The 21,231-nt window shown below is 38.5% G+C and overlaps 1 protein-coding gene across 2 annotated transcripts in view; it reads right to left on the bottom strand.

Annotated features, from left to right (window-relative positions):
- Positions 1-21,231, bottom strand: part of MRPS27 (mitochondrial ribosomal protein S27) — a 50,251-nt gene that overhangs the window by 11,375 nt on the left and 17,645 nt on the right. For both annotated transcript variants that reach the window (XM_075740567.1, XM_075740566.1), the window contains exons 5-7: positions 4,022-4,136; positions 3,429-3,507; positions 2,037-2,152 (exon numbers count right to left, since the gene is read on the bottom strand). In XM_075740567.1, the coding sequence (XP_075596682.1) occupies positions 2,037-2,152; positions 3,429-3,507; positions 4,022-4,136 (310 nt within the window). The remainder of the gene's footprint in view (positions 1-2,036; positions 2,153-3,428; positions 3,508-4,021; positions 4,137-21,231) is intronic.

The raw sequence follows: 21,231 nt of genomic DNA on the forward strand, positions 1-21,231 counted from the left end.
AGACAATAGATTGGAGGAAGTCTGACTCTCTAACACATGCTGTTTGTGGCAGGGCACTTCACTGTCCTGTTTATTACATTATGACCTGAAACAAATATCCCTGGTGAAAGGAAGAAGTTTTCTGAAAAACTCCCTGAGGTACACTGAGTCTTAAAAAGCACAAAGGTTGGACTTTGTGGTTTAATGTATTATTCAGAGATGTCTTTTCAAGGTATGGCATTTTTTTGTGTCTCTGTTCAGATGCTTACAAGAATTTGCATGTTACCATCTGACGCAAAATATCATCACCTGACAGCCACGCAAGGTATTTGCCTGACCCAGAAAAGGGATACAAGAAGATAGGGCTGTTTTGTGCTGAATTCAGCACTCCAGATGAATGTTACAGGAAAATCAGATGCAACAGGAAAAACAGGGCTTTTAGCAGTCTAGGTTCTTTCGGGAGCTAGCCCATTTGGCTCCAAGAGATGGAGGAGCTGCAAGAACTTAACACTTATGCAGTGGAAGGTAGCAATCGAATTGATTGTCTGCAGCAGTCAAGGAGAAAACTTTCTGGGGAGAGCTAAGACCAGTCAGGCTGTGGTGTTTGCAACGGCAGAAAAATGGAAGCTCTCTATCACCACTGCTATACACACTAAAGACTAACATAGTCCGATTGCCCAAGATTCAGCTCTCAAAGTTAAAAAACATTTAATCAGGCTAATGAACCCTAAGGTACAGCCAAGGGCCTGTCTGCAACAAGACACTGGCCGACCTGTCTCACACCTTGGGAAAAGGGAATGGGATTTTCAGGAGTAGCGGAGCAGATCTCATAATTGTCTATCCCCGCTTCTTAAATCAAGCACAGAAAATTGGTACTGAACATTATGAGATGTTGAATGGTACTCTGTATAGTGTACACATATAAAGATATGGCTTATTGCTGTCTTTGGATGGGGTTATTTCAAAATGCATATTAAATAAGTCACAGCTATATAAATATGCTTGCCTCAAATGCGTTGTATGTCCACATCACCCTTGCTTGCATATTCAGCTTTCACGAAATGCAATACATACTGACAAGTGCTCGTCTTTGCAGTGAGGATACACACAGACAAACACAATGGGAAAATGAGATTTTGGTCACTCTGCTTTCCATATACAAGTGATCAAGCACACTTGACTTCTGGGGAATGAAGGAGAATACAAAACAGGGCAAAGACAGATACCTGCTTTCTGTAGTGAAAACTGAAATTACAATACAATTGAGTAAAACCTTAATGTATCTGTAATACACATTTTGGAAGATGCTTCATGTAAGACAAATGGAGGCTTTCAGCATTTTCCTTAAGGATGACACCATGCTATTCAAGACTTGTGCCAAACTACATGAAAAGTTGCTGCCTAAAGTGATGGACATGGCAGAACCCTTTGCTGACACCTAACTGAGCCCCTTCCGCAAAGGTAGAATAATGCCATTTCCAAAAGCCTGAACTATCATGTTGGCATTAAGCAAGCAAGATATGAACAAGAAACTCCTAATCCTTGGAGCCAGGAGAGATGTAACAAATCTAGTTTTAAAACAAATACATACTACAAACAACACACTCAAAGCCAAATGGTATAGTAAAAGTCCTAGTGAAAATGCTTTATAATTCTGCAACATCACCATTACTAAACTCTAATGGTGAGCAATACTTAACAGGGTCCCATACAATAGGTGACACAGGTTTTTTGAGTTAACTGATAGAGCCATTTTTGAACTGAACTGAAATGTCATTTTATAACCTTCCAATGGGCATACAGTACATCTGAAAATCCCAACACACCTTCCCTTTCAGAGAATGGAGCAAAAGGAGTGACAAGTTATTTGATGGATTTCATATTTTGTTATTTCTTTTTTTTCTTTTTGTAAAAATAACGAAAAAAAATAGAGTATTTATTTTTTTCCAGGGAATTTAGGGGAAATAAAATATATTCAAGATTGACTGCCCAACTGACTGCACCACGACACTTAGAAACGGAGGCTTTGTGTATCATTTTGCATGTGGTCAGCTTACCGTATGTTCAGACTTGGTTGCCAGGTATTGGTATAAAACATAAAGAGAAAGAAGCTGTGTTGACAATTCATCAAAACTTTCTTGCAGCATGATCTCTGTTACTACTGACACAGCATCTATGCAGGAAAACAATACATAATCAGCAAGTGCAAATTTACACAGCTCCCTTTCACACCCACTCATGTTCACTGATACTTTATCACTGTAGTATGTTTTGAAGTTAGGGAGAAAGTTAAAGATTTCTTATGACTGGTAGTATAGAATCAGTCTTACTCGCTTGGGTTATTCAAACACACTATGAGAAGGAAGAATAGGTTAAACAGAATGAGACCACAGCAAAGGAGCTTTCCAAACTCAGCTCTACACTCTTCAATTGGCTCCTCTTTGCTCAGCCCTTCAGTCATTAACAGTTTTAAAAAAAATCTCTAAAAATGACTTCTTTCTTCTTGTGTTTAGATTACAAACAAGAGAGGACTGTCTTAAATTCACTGCCCTTAAGGTGACAGAAGGGTACAATGGAGCAGAAATGCTGCCACAGATCACCCACAGCACTCACTGTATTCAGTAAACAGTGCTTTAGAGGAGCTCCATAGGGAATTCCAGTGACACTCCCTGTCAGCAAGGACAGTTTGTTAAACAAAGGGCCTTGAGCCTGTCACAGAAAAGAAATATGGATGGAATAAGGGGGAATTCACAGAGAGGGGGCCCCTCAAAATAAAATAATTTGCCATTTAGCAAAATCTTTATGATAAAAGCTACAGACAAGTCCCGCAATTCTATTGTCCCTTTCAGTTATTTGTTTTATGAGAGGCTTATGCAAAGAAACGCTCACTGCAAGTCTACAGCACCAGAAAACCTGCAGTGAAATGAAAATATTTGTTTTCAAACATGAGAGAATTATTCATCTCAACACTTAAACAGTCAATAGTGAAAGGCAAGCACCTCAACATGGCAATTCAGAATAGCTGTCTCTCTCCAGTGGCAGACAGAAGGTCTAGACAGTTTAGATATGTAGCTTTTTGAATAGCTAAAAGTAGGTAAGATGAACTCTACCAATATGCATTTTGATTCCTATAACACTCTAATTGTCACTAATAACTCCTATGATGTCATTACCATGTAAATCAGACTTGTAAAAACAGTAGAAGTTGGTTTAAATTTGGAATGGGATTAATAACAATAGAAACTCTGAACTGCACGTTTCAAAATTATATAATGAATGCCAAAAGAAATGAGATATAAACATGCAGAAGAATAGTTTAAAGGAAGGAGAAGGCATGTTTTTAAGGTGATTTCAGAGCAAATATGGCTAAAAGTTTTTAATTCAAAGAAAGACTCTGCAGATACAACAGCATACAGCTACGGATGCAAAATTGGTACATATTTTCTTACCCTCATATTTCTTCTGCTTTATAAAACAATCCAACAAAATATTGAATGTAAAATTATCTGGGAAAATTCCATACTGAACCTGAAGAGAAGAAGGAAAAAAAAATCAGTGTGAAGATCTGCTGTTGAAATCTTCCCAAGCATACGGCTGCAGGTATCAGAAAGATCAGAACCATGGCATTGCACACTGCTGCAATGTAACAGCTAGTCAAGCAACACAAGGAGATCAGCACAGCTCCTGTGATGTAGGCTTCCTAACTTTTGATGTACTGGATTTGTTCTGGCATTTTATTTGAGCCTTTGGGACCAGGAGGGGCATTGCTTATCAGGTTTTTACGCCTGTCCTGCATCTAACATTTTTTGGACACCAACACTGTTTAAAACCAAAAAGCTTTCTGGGAAAGAAGAGGAAATAAAAGCTGTAAAGAGCTTTAGCTAAAATCCAAGTGCAACATTAATTTTTGTTTTGACAAAGAAATATCTGAACTTAAAACCACAGTCTACTGGACCTGGCTGCAACAGGAATTCCAGGTAAGCCACAATTGTCTCAAAAAGCTGATCAAATATATTCGTGGCTTTTCCTTGTAAAAACTTACCTTGTTTTTTAATGTGTATAAGGCTTTGTCTTGTGCACCATATTTTAAACACTGTCTGATCCAGCTGTGGATGGTCCAGTCTCTCAAGTACCAGCAATTTGGACTATGCCGAAACCTAATGGATGATAAACGGTCCAGGTGACAATATGACTCTTTGCTATCACATAAACAAATTCTGTAATCAACAAACTGAGTTTCAGAACCCCCACCTTTCATGATCTCAAATACAAATCTGTCTGTACTTGACTTTGCAGTCAATCATTGCTCTCCAAAGAGCTCCAACTAGCCCTTTCAAGTAAGGGAAACAAAACTTTGATATGCTTTAACAGTGTGTACGAAGGGGAAATCCAACCTTTCCACAAATGTGTTATATTTTAAACTTCTCACTTTGCAGAAAGCCTACTGCTTTTCCCCTGAAAAGATGAATACCATAAAATAATATCTTGGTATATTTATGAAGGCTAGGCCAACTGAGATTGTTATAAACATTGTACTACTTTGTAACCTTGTCCTTCTGATTGTATAACATTTTACTGTTGCTGGTTGTGTCAAAGAGCAACACTGTTCCATGACTAATGACATCAGCAAGTATCAGAATTACATCAAGATACAGCCGGGTCTAAACCTTTGGAGCTTGTGTCCTCTGGTGTCTCCCAACCTCTCTAACTAATGCCTCACTTCAACTACTTAAGAATTCACTGTACCTCAGCACAAGCCATCCCTGGGCTGCTGCATGCTTCGTTTTCAGTTAGTAATGGTTCATCAGTGAGGCATGCCTCATGCAAGAGGAAACTCTCCCGGAGAGCCCTTCCCTACCTCCTTGCACTGGCTGCCTTGTTCCCCATGGATGTTTCTTTAACCTGTTCTGAGATACCTCATGCCACAGCTTCAGCAGTCTTCCCAGGCAACCTACTGCAATGCTCAACCAATTTGTACAAATGAATATTTTTAAGTTCAGCTTTGTTTATTTCATCCTTATCCAGACATAAATACTTTGCTCTGTATTTGGGGAAGTGGTGACCAAAAGCCTATGTAGCTTTACCTTTGGCAAAGACTCAAAAACCAATTAGGATTCCAGTGGTAGGAGCTGCTGTCTTGGTCCTGGGCTAAATTTCACACCCCAGTGTGAAGAGGTGCATGCAACCTTTCTCAATTCAAATTGGATGCATGAAAAATGGGCTCAGTCCCCAGCACAGAAGTGACTGCCACTTCCTGTAGAAAACAGTGATGACTGAGCTGGGCTCATGTGCAGATGCTTGCAGCCTCAAGCCAAGCTGCAGCACCATTTAGAGGCAGGGCTGGCTCTTCCATCTGAGTGAGCATGCTTTCCAGAACATTTATCAGATTAATGTGGCCACCAACTCTCTTTCCCCCTCAGTGAATCTCTGCGTATTGCATCCTACAGCTGAGGGCTACACAGATGACCAAGCCCAGAAAAGTACTGCAGCCTAGAGAGCCTTCAGAATGCAGAAGACATCCATGCCAAAAGCAGAGCTAAACAAGTACACAAAGTCTAAATATATGGTTTTATAAGTGGCATGTGAAATCTCCACAATAAATTAGAATTTAACAGAAAAAGAAAAGCATGCTTTGAATATTAAATTACAAACATCTATTTTGTTGCTCTAATTGCTTCCCATTTTCTTCTCTCTGGAGTTCAAGTATTGCAAACAACAGGAACGTATATTTGATTTCATTAAAGTCCTGTTTCAATAATGCTTACAGGAAGCATCAATTACAGGCATTTGGATTTAATCATATTTTGATGAAACAATTATCTAATTGCTACAGACTGTTTCACCAGCCATTTAAGACAGGTCAGAGTGCAACGCCACCACCCAACAATAAAGCTGCCAGCATCTTTTAAAGTCGTTTCATTATCTGGTTAATATTGTTTCACAGGTGGAAAACAACAGACTTGTCTTATAAAAACATGACACTGATGCTCTCAAAGACTTAGGCCTTTCTTTTGATGCAATCTTTGGCATCCTTCCTACTAATTAGTTACACAGGAGGGAAGCAAGCATTTAAAAAAAAAAACAAACACAAAAACCCCAGAAACCAGAAGTTTTTAATAGGTTTGAATAGTCACCTTTTTGCAGAGCTGTATTTATTCTCGAGTGCACCACGGTGCGGGAGAGCACTCCAATACTTCCTGCACCTTGGGAATACTACAGCCTACTGTAACAGTGAAATGCTTCTAGGTTTCAAAGTCAAATTGCACTTGGACAGTAAAAGGCCTAACAGGGATGCGATGTGGGCTAGAAACAGGATGAAACATCCTCAATCAACACAAGTTTCTGGAATCAATATGCACAAAATCCTGAGGCTACTTATAAAAACTGTTTTAAAAAAAATCACTGGCATGAGCTTTTTAGAGCTGAGACTGATTTGAGTGTATGTGTGTATAGACAACCACAGGCTCTGTCACAGATAATTACTGTATATTACTATTCAGATCTTTCAGATCAGGTCTCCACTTTGTTAGGTACTACACAAATAAAAACCAAACAGCTTCCCCACCAAAGAATCTTCTAGTTAATTCTAATAATTCATTACAAAACAGTTGCCTGGAAATGAAGAAAGGGGACTAGTGCCAAGAATTTTCTGTCTCCATGTCAACAAGAATGTAATACCTATGCATGTACATGATCCCTCAACCCTACACACTTTCATTAATTCATGATGCAACAGAAGAAGAACCGGAAGTGAAAGTGAAACAGGTATGCAGCAATCTTTAATTGTTTCTGATCCATATAATGCTGGGATGAACTCTGTCTCTATTCTATTTGCTGAGAAGAGAAGCCAACAGAATCTGGTTTTACAGCTAACCTAGACAAACTAAACAAATGTTGTGGCAGACATTTCTATTTGAAAAGAAATCAGGGAAAAAAGGAGATTGCTAGTTGACATGCATTAACATCTTCCTCCTTCTCTTTCTCCACGAAACACAAAACAGGATATAATTAAGCAAGCCAATATGTTCAGGGACAGATGAAAAGACAGAAGGAAGCTAAAACTAAAGAAAGCAGAGGATTCAGAGTGAATTAAATAAAGGAAGCCTCTAGCAATTGCTGCGTGTTTAACGGAAAGATCAGGAGGTTATCTTGCAGATGCCTGCTGCTGAAACTCATTTTTCTGAGAACTAATAAAAATCTGAGAAACACAAGATTCTTATAAGGCATTCAGAAAAGACAACGAGAAGCATCCATAACAGTATTAGGGGAGCTCCCTGTTGGTACACTTTAATGTTAATGGCTAAAGAATCAATACAGTCATCTTTCCAGTCATTGAACTGAGAACATCTGTCCCCACAGGGAAAAAGAAAAGGAACATCTGTAAGACAAGGAGCTCTTGAAATATCAAGGTCATTGTGAATCTACCAGCACCCAGTGCAATGGTACTAGAACTCCCCTTATTTTGGAAAATTGTTCAAATGATGCTGTCCAGAAACTTGATTTTCTTTAAACCATTGGTTTGTACTTGCAAAATGATTATAACTTGGAGGAGACATGGTCAGTGCAAGGCAACCAGAACAATTTTAGCCAAGCAAATGCACACTTTCTCTTGCTCACAAACTGGCCAGCACATTGAATACATTTTTAGTTTACTAATTTCCTGCACAAGGCCCTGTTGCTCAGTATTTACAACAGTGCTGAAGTACTTATGCTGTGTTAAAGAAACTGAACAATGGAAAAGTTTATCAGATGCTGAGAGTGCTTTATGGAGTGCTCTACTAATACAACAAGCATGACTTCCATTGGTGCCCTCCCACACTACAGAAAAGCTGAGTTGCTTCCCTTCTTTATTTGTTTTAAATAGTCTTTCAAATTTGTTTGCTGCCATCAAGTGGTGATGCACTCTAGTGCTGCTTTCACATACCTTGTATTCCTAGGGGAAGTAACACAGCAACCCCGAGAGCAAACAGAAGCAGCAAGATGCTGGACTGTGGTCTTTTTGTCACGTTTGGGTACAGGGGAGTTCATTGTTTTGGAGACAGTCACAAACGAGTAAGATGGTGAAACCAAATTTGCTGGATTACAGAAGAGCAAATGCTGCAGAAGTAATATACTACCAGGAACAGCTCTCCTATATGGAGGGAAAGCGAGCTCAGCCGTTCTAATCCTTTGCTAAGCTGATCAGAAGCTCCCATTTTGTACCCTGTGGCTTCCTTAAGGGTCGATCCCATTCCCAGTACTGTCAGAGGCTATCCTTGTGTAATACATTATTTTTTCTTTTTCCCCCATCTGTGAAACAGTAAGAAGAGTCCCCTTCCTTTCTCTGACTTAGTTTGACCTAATGGGAAAGTATTTTGTAATGATATACAGATCCAGTGCACAGAACTGTATAAACTCTTAGTCTTCCAGACCTTTTAAATTTCACCTGCATTTTGCTTTGCTAATTTTGCTTTACCAAACATAAAACAGACTCCCTAAATAAAACCTCTAGTACTATAAAGTTCTTCACTGTTCTTATGCTTTAGAGATTTCTGTACCATCTTCTGCCACGTTGCAAGGAAATGGAGAAATTAACAACAGGACACTGAGCAATCTCCATTCATTCATTATTTCTAATATACATCATTTACATGTGTTATCATGCTTTCCTCAGAGTTAAAACAAAAAAGGTTTCATATGTTGCTAGTTCTCTTGTAGGATCTAGTCCAGGAAAGGAAGAAACCTGCCTAGTAGTAGTCACTGTAACAAATTTCTTTCACCTGTACTTCAGATCTCTCTTCTTTTAGAACTAGAGAGAAATATAGGTTTGCATGTTCATTTGCTTCAATCAGGAGGGGAGAGTGCCAGATTTCTTCTCATCCACTTAAAATTCTAAAAAGTCCTGAAGCAAAATGCAAGGAGACTTAAAATGAATAAATATTGTAAGAAATGTCTCTGAGAGCCAGGAAGATGCGCTCTCAATGGAACGAATCCAAAGCCACTGCACATTTTACACAAGTCATACAGGGCTGTGAAGCTCCTTGGCAATGCCATGGTTTTTTCTTCCCAGGCACATTTTTTTAAGCTACCATGCATAATGATCAAATGGATTCCAGGCAGGCTTAGCTTGGAAACTGGAAGGCTAAGGAAACACTCATCCAAAACCCTCCCTTTGTTTGTCATTTCAAGCCACAGGCCTGAGGAAAAATTGTCTGCATTTTAAATGGACCCATAGGCATTGCTCATGTGTCAGCGTCAAAGGCAACAGCCCTGACAAAAATCTTTGTTGATTGAAATTTTCTTTTAAACATGAACAAAAATTTATTTTTCCATCTCTTCTTTGCATGCATGTTAACCTACACCTTTCTTTGCATGCATCCTTTTAAAAAAATAATGTATAAACATATCAGTCCTATAGGAAATACCTCCTGCATTAACTGCTTACACTCAATCAAAAAACAGGGAATACTTTCCTTTTGTGTTGAAGTAAAAAACTCAACTAGCATACATAGTATAAGAAATCAATTATCAAAAGCAGTAGCAGGACAGGTTTAAACAATTACATGAGTCAACTATAACAGAGAATAGTCTAATGCTGAGGCAGAATTCTGCTCTTATACAAGAGGAGAAGCAGTTTGCAGACTCCCTGAAGAAAGCCCACATTCAGCTCTTACTCTGTTTTGATTTTTATTGATTTTCCCCAATCTGTGATTTTAAACTAATTTAGGTTGTGATTGCTTTGACCATAAAATCAACTCTTCTAAATCAGGCCCACTCCACCTCCACATGAATGCATATTTCTTGCACAGCGTCTTTTGTTCAGGAGCTGCACAGAATCTAACACCACTGATGAATGAGGCCTTAGAACAGGCTTAAACAATCAGGTTTTAGATATGGGGAAATAACAGTGAAGCGCAGTCAAACATCAAGGCTGAACAGGAGACTGAAAGAATACTTTTAGTATCAGGTCTTGCTTTCCAGTTATACCACCACATTCAGCTTTTATTTCTGTCCACCCTGACGTCACAGTTTTACCTGTTTCTTAACCCTTATGCTTGGTAAAAGGACTAGAGATCTGGGAGAGGAGATGTTTTGGGTGCAAGTACATACTATGCAGCCATGTAGGAAGTCTCAGGATATCAACCTGGTAACCACCCTCTCCTCACAACTGAATGGACAGAATTCACTATTCAGTAGTCTCACAGTAGCTATTCCATTGCTCAAAACCACACTCCTGCACTCAGCTTTGCAAATTCTCTTTCTAACAATGATTATCACATACAGCAATCAATCACAGAGCAGCTAGGATCTAGTTCATTCTTTACTGACCTAGCTACTTTGACCACCAGTTATCAGAGTTGATTAACAAATGACAACCTGGATTTCTGATACAACAAGCATTTCTGCCCATTGTCATAAATCTTTTGTATCACTGCATGCTCTTCTTCCTTCTGATGGATTTAAAGACACCTTTGTGAGTAAAACACAACAAACAGCCTTATTATGTTAAAAAGAAAAATAGTATCATCAGATAGTTGCAAAATCCTAGATAAATGTTACAAATTTCAAAACAATGTATGAATGGAGAAGCAGTTTACAGCAGAACAAAAGAAATACTCTGCTTATACATAAATAGATATAAGAACCACCACAAAAGAAACTGTAACAACAGATCCAGAGCATACAGCTAAGTTTGAAGCAATTTATTGGAACTCCTGGTTCTGAAAAGCACCTGAATTTTTTATCTGTCCTTCCATCCACAGACAGCGAACATAACAGAACTGGAGTGGAGCAGCTCTTTCAACCTTCCGCCATCAGGTTACATCAAGCAGCCCTGAAGCCCTCTACAATCATTCGCAAAGCACAGAGAGGAGGAATCCTTCAGACAACTCGATCAACTTAAGTATCCCACAGGCTTGCCTTGAATCTTTACACTAATTAGTTCACAACCAGACTGAAAATGCAAAGCCCAGGCTCAAACAACATACTGCTGCTCAGTACACTCTTCGTCCCTGGGAAAACTCTTCCAGGCTGTTAAATGTGTTTCCTAAAAAGCTCCTCTAGCCATGTAGATTCAAAGTACGCCAGAATTATGCAGTCCTCAGCAGGACACCAATGAAAGTTTGCTTCTCAAAAGAATATGAGTCACAATTTCTTCTGTATTAGAGTGGTTAAAGGTGCTCTGTATGCCTCTGGTGCACAACTGCACATCAGTCACAGGCCTTGTCTAGCTATAAACTAAAGGTCTTAACATTTAAACACCCAGTATCAATGTGGTTCCTTGTTCTAAACATAATATTAAAACAAGACAGGTTAAAGGGAAGGTTGCCAGCTAGCTCACTATAGCTAAAACTGGCCATTTGGGGATCCACAGTGTGACTGGTAGAGAAAAGAACATTGTGAAGGTATAAATACTGCTACTGAGAAAAGGTGGTGGTACCCGGTTTAGTTTCATGCAGAAAATAAAACTGGGTCATTTTATTGGCATTCAAAAGTTTTATTTCAAATGCAAACTATGAAACAAGCAACCCCCCTTTTCTCCTTTATGGTCAAGACAGAATGATGAGGTGAACAGCATGGGAGATTTGCTTCACTTCTTGTTGCTTAGAGATATATCCCCAATGAAAGAAACAAAGTAACAGACACTTTATTACGGCATTTTTATTTATCTCCTCCTCCTAGGATAATAGAGTGTCTTGTTACTCAACACCCTCTACCTCTCCCACTCCTTTTGGAAAAGACAGGCAGGAACATCAGATCTTCTTCTTACACACATGAAGAATCCATACTACTTTCACCATAAAGCTGAAATTCACTTAAAGAGCAACAGTTAATAGGAAAAAGGATGTCTTGTCATAATAACAACAATAATAAAAAGCCCAACTTTTCCCCAAACTATTGACTGTAAAGGACACAGCTCCTAGAATTTCTCTCTGTGAAAAATACTTCTGAGCTTACAGGTGAAATGACTGGTTTTGAATATAAATGACATTAATAATCTAGTGATTGAATAGAGAGTATCATAGGCTGAGAAAAACACAGGGATGATGGGGTGAGCTGTTGCTATAGTGATTCTGATAAGATACCCTCTAGTGCCTTTCCTTGTCCCCATGCAACCACAATAAAGACTAATTTAAAACCAACTCTTCCATTAATTACATCCTTTCCAGGTATCCTGGCATATAAAAATACATAGAGAGAAATTAAGAACTGTAAAACACCCTACATTTCTTGCCTTGAGGAGATTTTTGAATCTCAGCAATTTCTAAATGTGTCAGGCTAAAACTTGCTGTATGAAAGCTCAACAAAGGATCAGTTCTGTTGGAATCTTTACTCATGTCTCTCTAAACTGATTAACACAAAGGCTGTAAAAATGGCATATGTAAGTAAAGTACTGATTTGATGGTTACCATTTTACTAGCTCAGCTATGTGTGTCGTTACTTCAAATAATTCTCCCCCTGTCTGAAAGCTGGTACACAAGTTATTGACTAGATTAATTTTTCAAAATGAAAAAGAAATGTTTGTGAAAGCCCGTTCGTAATTCATAATTGCTGAAATCACCTTTGTACCTGGTTCCCTTTTCAGAGTGAGAGAGATCCCCTGCTAAGAACTGCCAGAAAGTCAGTTTCTAGCAGAAAGCTAGTTCCCACTAGCTGCATACTGGAAGTAAGGTTAAAACCTTCTGGGTACCAAACAGTAATTATGTCATGGGCTTTCTTCAACTGAGGCTATCTGTAAGATTATGTGATTTTAGGGAATAAATTGCTTTAAAGCTAGTTAGATGTTTCATTTTTAAAAACAAATAAATTATTTCACATGCTTTAGAAAACTTCCATCTCTTAGACATCAACGGTTACAGGGATGCCATGGCGAAGCCTGCGTTCCGGTAACCATTAACCAAGCTGGACAGAGATGTAGCCCCAAAGGCTTTTCAAGCTGACAAGACAGCGACTCCAAGTTCTATAACAGTTCATTCAAGTGTCAGAGGGAACTGAATCAGTTAGGACCAGTGTTCAGGAGTTCCTGCCTTCTAGTGCTAAGCTTAAACTATGACAATACACTCCTCTCACATTACATTAAAAAGGAACACTTTATGGGTATGCATAAAAATCACTGTCAGCAAAAGCCAATAATGACTTCTTATTTTAAGAACAGGAAAAAACTCAGTCTGTAACTAGACATTGCTATTACAGTATTTGCAAACAGCAACTGTTTAACAGTGCCTAATATACAGCCTAAATTTAACCTGAGACAGAATTAACATAATTTTGTCTGAGACCTAATTCACTCAGAGCTGAAGTCCACATTGTAACGATGCTGCAGTTTCCATTTACTCTACACAAATTCTTTATGCTTCACAAAATATCCCCCAGAAATATATCACACACTAGCTTCAAACTACTGTAATGTTACACCCACTGACACAACCCTTGACACTTTTCAGTCTGATCACAGTTCAACTTGCACAGATTACGAGCAATGTATGCCTCTGAGTATCGAAGGCTGCAATACAGAGGTATATGAGCCAAACTGTTAATTCTGCAAAGTTGTTCAGTTTCACACCACATGCAACCTAAGCGAAAAGAAGGTGCTGGCAAGACAGTGCTGCAGGAATACAAATACTGAATGGATCTTAGTAGCCAACTTATGCAAGGCAAGAGCCAAACCTTACGTTTGCTGCCAAACACTTCACAAACTGGATTGGCACAATTCAGGCTCCACCTTTTCAGATTTGCTGTTATAGTCCCACAGTTCAAATTAACCTAATTTTGACCTACTACCTGTACCCTTTTCATTTTTCACTGCTGCAGTCTGATTTCCTTGTGTATTGCTGTCCTTCTGCACGCCATGAGCAAAGCACGGCAGAGCTACATGATAAGCTGTGAAGGTAAACAAATAAGGTTTTCATATTAAGCATCAACACCGGCAACAGAGGCGACAAAATACCTGATACCCACCTCATGCAGGCCATGCCCACCATGGCTAGTTTCAGCCATAGCCACTGTCAAAAAGGCAACAATTTCTAAAACATAAACCATAGGTGCATAGCCAGGTCTTGGCTACCAGGCAGTCCACCATGAATCCATCTACTTTTCATGTCATGTCTCAATGACCAAGAGCTTATTGATAATTTTTGTTCTTCTAATCATGGATATTCCCGAGAAAAATAATTTCAGCAATGACAAAAAATCCTCAAGTCCTTCATGATACATTTTTAATTATTTCCTAACCACAGTAAGTTACCCAATCACAGTACTTCAGGGGTTAACTTCTAGTTAGCATATCTCTTAGGGTATCTAACTTCTTCCAAGCCCAGTGGGACAGAAGTATCCTTTATTCCATTCCACACAATGTCAAGCACATGTACCGGTAAGCAAATGAATGATAAACATGGGAAAACTGACTCAAGCATTTTGGCTCTTACCAGCTTTGTGATTGTTTTATTCTTCTCAGAAAAATACTGTACCGTCAGATCTGCTATTTAAAGAGAGAGACAGCAGGTACCTTGCTTCAAGTACTGCATGTACTGTAGCATAATGTTCCCTTGTGTAGGTAGGTACAAGCTGCTCAGTAAAATGAGGTTGTGCGACTCAAAACAGGCAGAGGATTTCAAAATGCAAGGAGATACTTTGTACTTCCTCCCCTTTTGAGAGCGGAATACATCTAAGACTGTTAGTTATAAACATAACCCGCTACTGGCTTTGGTTCTGCCGACGAGCATCAGTGTATGATGCAAGGCCAGGATGCCCTGCCACTTTGCCTTGCTGCAGTGGCCTACTCAGATCTTGTATTCAGGCTCCAAACTGACATTTACAAGCATTCAGTTCTCCAAGGCACACACAGTATAGGAGGCTTATACATGTCGTGTTACCCGCTGCACAAGAGAACAAAGAAGAGAGAGCGGGGAAAACACTACAACAACGTGCAATTATGTACCAGATGTGTTTCAGTCTAGCTTTTTTTATTTTATTCCTCCAAAGAATCATCACTTTCAAAACACAACAGTATCTATCTTACATAAGATGAACTTGCTGCTTTTAGATTTAACCTGGGCAAGGGAAACTCTGTGACGAGGGGTGATCGCTGCATGACAGTAACTTCAATGGAAGACAAAAAAAAAGAAAGCCCTTTGCAGAGATAGCAGAGTGTACCACTCCTGCTGCGAGTGCTCCTCTGTCATGTTCTCACAGAACCTGGCCCTATACCTTGTCCACCCCCAGTTACAAGCACCAGCAGTGAGTCTCGTTTGTCAGAGCTTTGCAAAGGGCAGCGTAGGCAAGGGAGGGGAGTGGGTTGTCCATTTTACTCCCAAGTGTCTGCTGCCAAGGGCTATTTTCCTTGTGCCTGGATTTAGCCCTGCTCTGCTCACTCCCTAATGGCACTAAGTAGAAATTGGCTGAAAGGAGTATTTTTCCCCTTTGTTAAATGAAAACAGTAGTGAAAGAGGAGAGATCAGAATTAAATAAATGACAATTTAAAGAGGATGATCATAAAGTTGACTTTAGAGATTAAAGCCAGCTTTATATCCACATCGATTCTTGGAAAAAGATATTACTCATAAAGGTGCAAATTGCTTGCAAAGCCAGTTGCCAAAATCTGTGCGCTTTCAGCTTGACAAACTCTACAGTGAAGGGGAAAAAAATAAAAAATTCAAAATCCCTGTTCATTTTTCAGCAAGAGAAAGAAGGAATGTCTATTGTGTCTACATTTACAGCTGAGAAAACAGGAGTTTCTACCAGCCACTCTCTTCTATACCGCTTTCCAACTTTCACAACAAACCCAAGAAAGCATTCTTTGTTGGCTGTTTAAATGCCCCCTGAATTAGATCACGGTTCAAATCCTCACCTGGCCCAAAGAGACAACACATGGTTGCCCTAGCTACCAGGGACCTGCCTCAATCTGCTGAGGACCTGGCACACCACACATGCGCATGGATCATTAATTAGAGTAAAGCTGGGAGGCAAGGATAACTCCATCACTTTTCAAGGATGTGCAGCCCACAAAAGCTGTCAGGGTGGTGAAGATGGAAACCAACTGCTGAGAGCTGCCACAGCATTACTCCTGAAATGACCAACTCCACATTTAACAAAGCCCCTCAGGATTTCAAATTGATGTAGCAAAGGGGAGACAGGGAGGTGGCTGAAAAACCTGAGGACATTTTCCTTCAGGGTCAGGGGACACACCAGGATTTTAGGAAATGGGTATGGGGATATCATCAGCTGACAGGAGGGGCTTGGATTTCTATTTAAGCTTCCCTCAACCGATCCTGTACCAACCCTTCAAAAAAAAAAAAAAGGATTATTCTGCCTAGGAACCAAAGATTTACCAAGTAAAGGACAGAAATAGAAAAAGAAGTAATGCAGACTCTGCCAGAAGGAATAGCCGCAGGTACCTGAGCAGAGTGACTGGAGTGTGTGGCACAGGGAAGCACTGAAAATGCAAACGGCCTCATTCCAGCAGACAGTATAGATATGTTATCTGGAGCATGCAGCTTTAAAAACAGCTGCATTAAAACAACCAAAAAATAATAAAAAAAAAACCTAAGTAGGCATCCTATTGAAATGAATAACCATTTTTTTTCACTTTACCACTGGGCATCTTACATTCAGAAATTTGCACCTTAATTTCCCATTTCTGGAAAACAAAGAGAGAGAGCAGTAACCTCAGAAATCACCCCAGGAAAATGTTAAACCATGACCTTTGCTTATCAATACCTCTATTCAATTACAGCAAAGCATTGTTTTGTGGGTCTGTTTACCATATAAGCTTAGGGAATAGAACATTTTTTCATAGGCAAAAATGCATATGCAGAAATAAGCAGCCAAACAAGTTGAATAAATATATCTGTTATTTACATTTTTGCTCTGCACTCTAATGTTTTTGGACATTTCTGAAGAAGATGGAAGTATTTTGAAGAAATGAACCCATTGGAACCAAGTAACATAAACTGGCTTTCCAAATTTATTTATTACTGGGGCCAAAAAGAAATCTACAGCCTGATGGATATAATCAGATGATTTTCTACACGTCTCGCTAACTCATTGTTCATCAAACATTTTCAGTCCTACAAATGAATAAACATCCATTTCTATAAATAAGAACAACCAGCTATTTGAAAATTAACATTCCCAATCATTTATAAGCTGAAGAAAAATGTATGCTAAAGTAGGTCTCTCTCCTCCCTGTCACAGTAATTTTTGTTTTGTTATAACCATTTTGTCTACAATGGTGTATAACTGAACAAAAGACGTATACTTGTGGTGCATTATTTCATCCCTTGTCATTGTCATCTTGACATTCCTTCCATTTCCAAAGGCTTTCACCTTCCAGAATCTGCATCGCATCTGCTGCCTGCTACTACATAATATACGGCAACATGCATCAAAACCACAGATATTCTCAGAGCACAGCACTGGACAACAATGCTCTACTGGATCACATAACTAAGTTGAACATCTTCACTGTTACCAACAAAACACAGAACACTTTCTTGACTACTAGGAAGTCCAACAAGATTGTGTAGGTCTTTTCAACGTTCTTGATCAGACTGTGTTCATCTTACATGCCCTGTGGAACACAGCAGGCTTATATACAGCAAGGATTTGTTTAAATTTAAGATCATACGGATTTTTCCTTGTATACAGTAAAATGAAAGGAAGTTCTCACTGACAGTGTACATGAGCATTGTATTTCATATGTTGGCTGAGGTAACACAGGAAAAAATATGTTAGTGCCTTTGTTCTTCTCTCCATCAATCTACACTATAAAACCAGTACATAATTTGCCATCATTCAACTATCCTGACAATCTTAACAAAGGTGGTGCAGAACAGTAATTCTCATGCAATGGAAAGTCAGAGATGCTTTGGTTCCAGCTCTGCTTCCGTACACCCTGCAAGAGCTGATACTGTTTCCATGAACTTAACAGTGTCATGAAACTGCCTGTATAGGTATTATTAGCACTCATATTAGTCTCCTGGAGAAACTTTTCTTCAAACATGATAAAGAAAAAAGAAAAAAAATCACTAGAAAGGCAGACACAAATCCCTTTCCATGCTAACCTACAGTGTGATATGGCCTGAAATGTTTCAAAACATTTCACATTCTTAATGGATCCCCAGTCCCACTTTCTTATAAACATTGCTTTTAGTTACAAACAAGAGAAAACAATTAAAACAGAAAATCCTGAGTAAACCCAGGTAAGTGGACCAGCTTTACAACATGTACATTCAACCCAAGATGTATTTTCCGCATAACAGCTGTGGCAGGCTATACAACTCCTATATCCAACATCAGGGCACTAGAGAGCCACCACTGCTTTCTGCATATCTTTCCGATCCAGCTTCTAATCTAAATTTTTACAGAATAAAATTGAAAAAGTCAAAACCATGTACAAGATTTAAATACTCAGCCTGTCCTTAAAAATTCATTTTCAAAAAAAAACTTGTCCTCATCTTATCAGAAGCTCATCCACAGTTGCTTGCACAGTTCATCTAAGCCATGAACACCTTGATTCACTCCACAGAAAACCATCACTAATGGCAACATATCAACACCATAACTTATCTCATAAATTGCCTTTATTCTCTCTTTTACTACTGATTACAGTGAAATAATCAAACCCACTGACATTTCTAAGAAATTTTCTGCCTGATCTGGAAGCCTTTTGACTTTGTACTTATTCCTGTCTTGTGGCATTTAAATTGTTCAGCATTTTGAGTACGCATTGGTTGCAGTAGCACAAAAATCTATATTTCTCCAAGTACAGGATAAGCGCTTTCCTATATATTTTACTATTTTATACATCATGTGTGAAGACAGATGAAGTTAAAATAGTCTAACATTTCCATTTGAATGGCTACCCCCGCTTTTGCTCACACCACAATCCAGTGCTACTCAACAGTATGACTCAGTGTTAAAGCTAATAAAAAAATTACAGAATCTCTACTTGAAATAAACTGCTCACAAAGAAACCCCGCTGAATTCAACAATTTGCATTAAATATCTTTTTTTCCCCTCAAGAAACAGCTGATTTTACCAGCAGGATACCACAGACTAGAGAAAGTTACTAGGTAAGCAAATGAAACTAGAATTTCTAAAGGCTGGTGTCCCTTCCACAGCTGCAATCATAACATAATCCTTATTCTCCTATGTTATGTTTAGTTCAGCTCAATAATGAGCAACTTGTGATGGAAAATAGCAGGAATGCATGCTTACCTCTTCTAAATAAAAGAGGAATAAAAACTGGCACTTACAGCCAGTAAAAACCTGACATCTTCAGAATCTGTCAATTTCACCAAATAAAACCAAGATTTCCTGTAGCTGATAAGTTTTAAATGCAAAACATGTTCTGAATAAATGCTTTCCATATTGTAGCTAATATAATTAATGTTTACATCATCATTAAAATGTGTACATTTGCAGAAAAGTAATAGTTTCAGTCAAGTTTCTTCCTCAAGAGAGTTGTCCACATCAATGAAAAATAGCACTCTAGCAAACTCTTCTTTTTTAAAATATAATCAAATATAAAACTTAAACCTGTAAATAAATACCCGTTAACCCTGTAAGTACCTACACCAGATTGTGTCCTTGCTCAGTAAAAAAATTGGTTTCAAATTTAGTACAATCATTCCAAAGACAATAAAAATGGTTTAAAGTGTTACCAGAAAACAACAATAAGGCTTTCTTTAGAAATACAAATAAAATTATAAACACAAAATATGATTAAAGTCTTTTATTTGAATTAAGGTTTCTTGCTTGCTGATTTAAACTGAGAACTAATTCAAATAATTCAAATAATTCTAATTCTAGTCAATCTATCTGTAATAAGATAGCTCTGGTCTACAGCATGTCAAGATTATTCCTCAACGATGTAATTCATCGTTATTTTTTCTGCTGTACTTATTTTGATTCAAAAAGGAATAAATACTTGCACCTAAAAGGAACAACTTAGGTTGATGGATACAATAATCACCAAGTTAGTTCCCAAAGAAGGGATCATGGCAGCTCTGGGTATGGTTGTAAGTTTAATAAAAATTCAGGTTTTTATCCTAGTAGTTGCCATTTTCAACATTACTTAAAGGGAAAAGATTGCTGTACTGTTTAACACTACTTAGGAAAGCTGTAAGAGAGAGAACTAAACAGATACAATAACTTTACATGCTTTTTTCTTCTGTTTGCATGGGTTTGGAGCTGCTGCCTGGCTCTGGCTGCTATTACTGCTCAGGGCCTGTAATGGAGCCTAAAATTCCTTTCAGAGGAAGCCCTACGGGGTTAATTCTCAAGTGTATCTTTACAATTATTAGTCACCAAAGCTAGCAAAGGAATAAATCTCTGCATTTGTTTGTGTTTTAAATTCTGACGTTTACAAAAGGCTTTACTCTGTCCTGGTCATTTGTATTCATATGAACAGCTCACTCTTTACATTTCTGGCTGCAACTTAACCTCTGTCTAGACTTTCAGTAGTTCTAAAATATAATGCAAGACCTGTTTCCAGACAGGCTTTTTGCTGGTGCAGGAATTCACGAAACAACCATTAGAATGCCACTGGATATAGCAAAATTGACCTTTAAGGAGAGTATGAGTGAAATTCTGAGAAAATTGCCTTTTCTCCTTCAACATATAATGACTACAACATTCAAGACCTAAAAACTTACTGTTCACATTGTACTTCAGTCTATTTCCAGTACTATCTACTAGATAGAATGCTTTGAGCTGTTGGCAAGAAAGATGCTGGTTGAAACATATGAAACTTTTGTTAATATTATTTCCTTGCAAGAATAATAATGAAAGCCTTTCTCCCAATACTAAATGAAAAAATATATCTATATGGGGTGTGGACTGAGTCAGTTCTTTCCACTTCTGAATCTGACTGGCTTTATCTTTCTATCTACTCCAGAAATATTTGGGGGGGGGGGGGGGGGGTGTGGATGCCCCCTAAGGTTGATATATGCATTCTGTTTGTAGAAGAATCTTTCTTTTTCCTTTGATTTAAATAGAAAGATTTTAAAAATCCAAACGTTTATCCCTTCATTGTTGGCAACATGAGAAAAGAAATATTAGTGGTGAAGGAAAGTCTTCCAACTTTTTCTGCTTTTATATGCAGTGCCTAGAAAACTGTTGTCCAGTTTCTGTCACGCTTAAAGGAAAACATATACAAAATGACAGATGAACTACAAAAAGCAGATGACTGAAAAGTCCTGTGTTACAGGAAGAGATCTTTCTGAACTCTTTTCAGTGTTGTATCTTTATTGATGGTTCTGCCCCACTTTA

This window comes from Balearica regulorum, chromosome Z (assembly GCF_011004875.1).
Source record: "Balearica regulorum gibbericeps isolate bBalReg1 chromosome Z, bBalReg1.pri, whole genome shotgun sequence".
Taxonomy (NCBI): Eukaryota; Metazoa; Chordata; class Aves; order Gruiformes; family Gruidae; genus Balearica; species Balearica regulorum.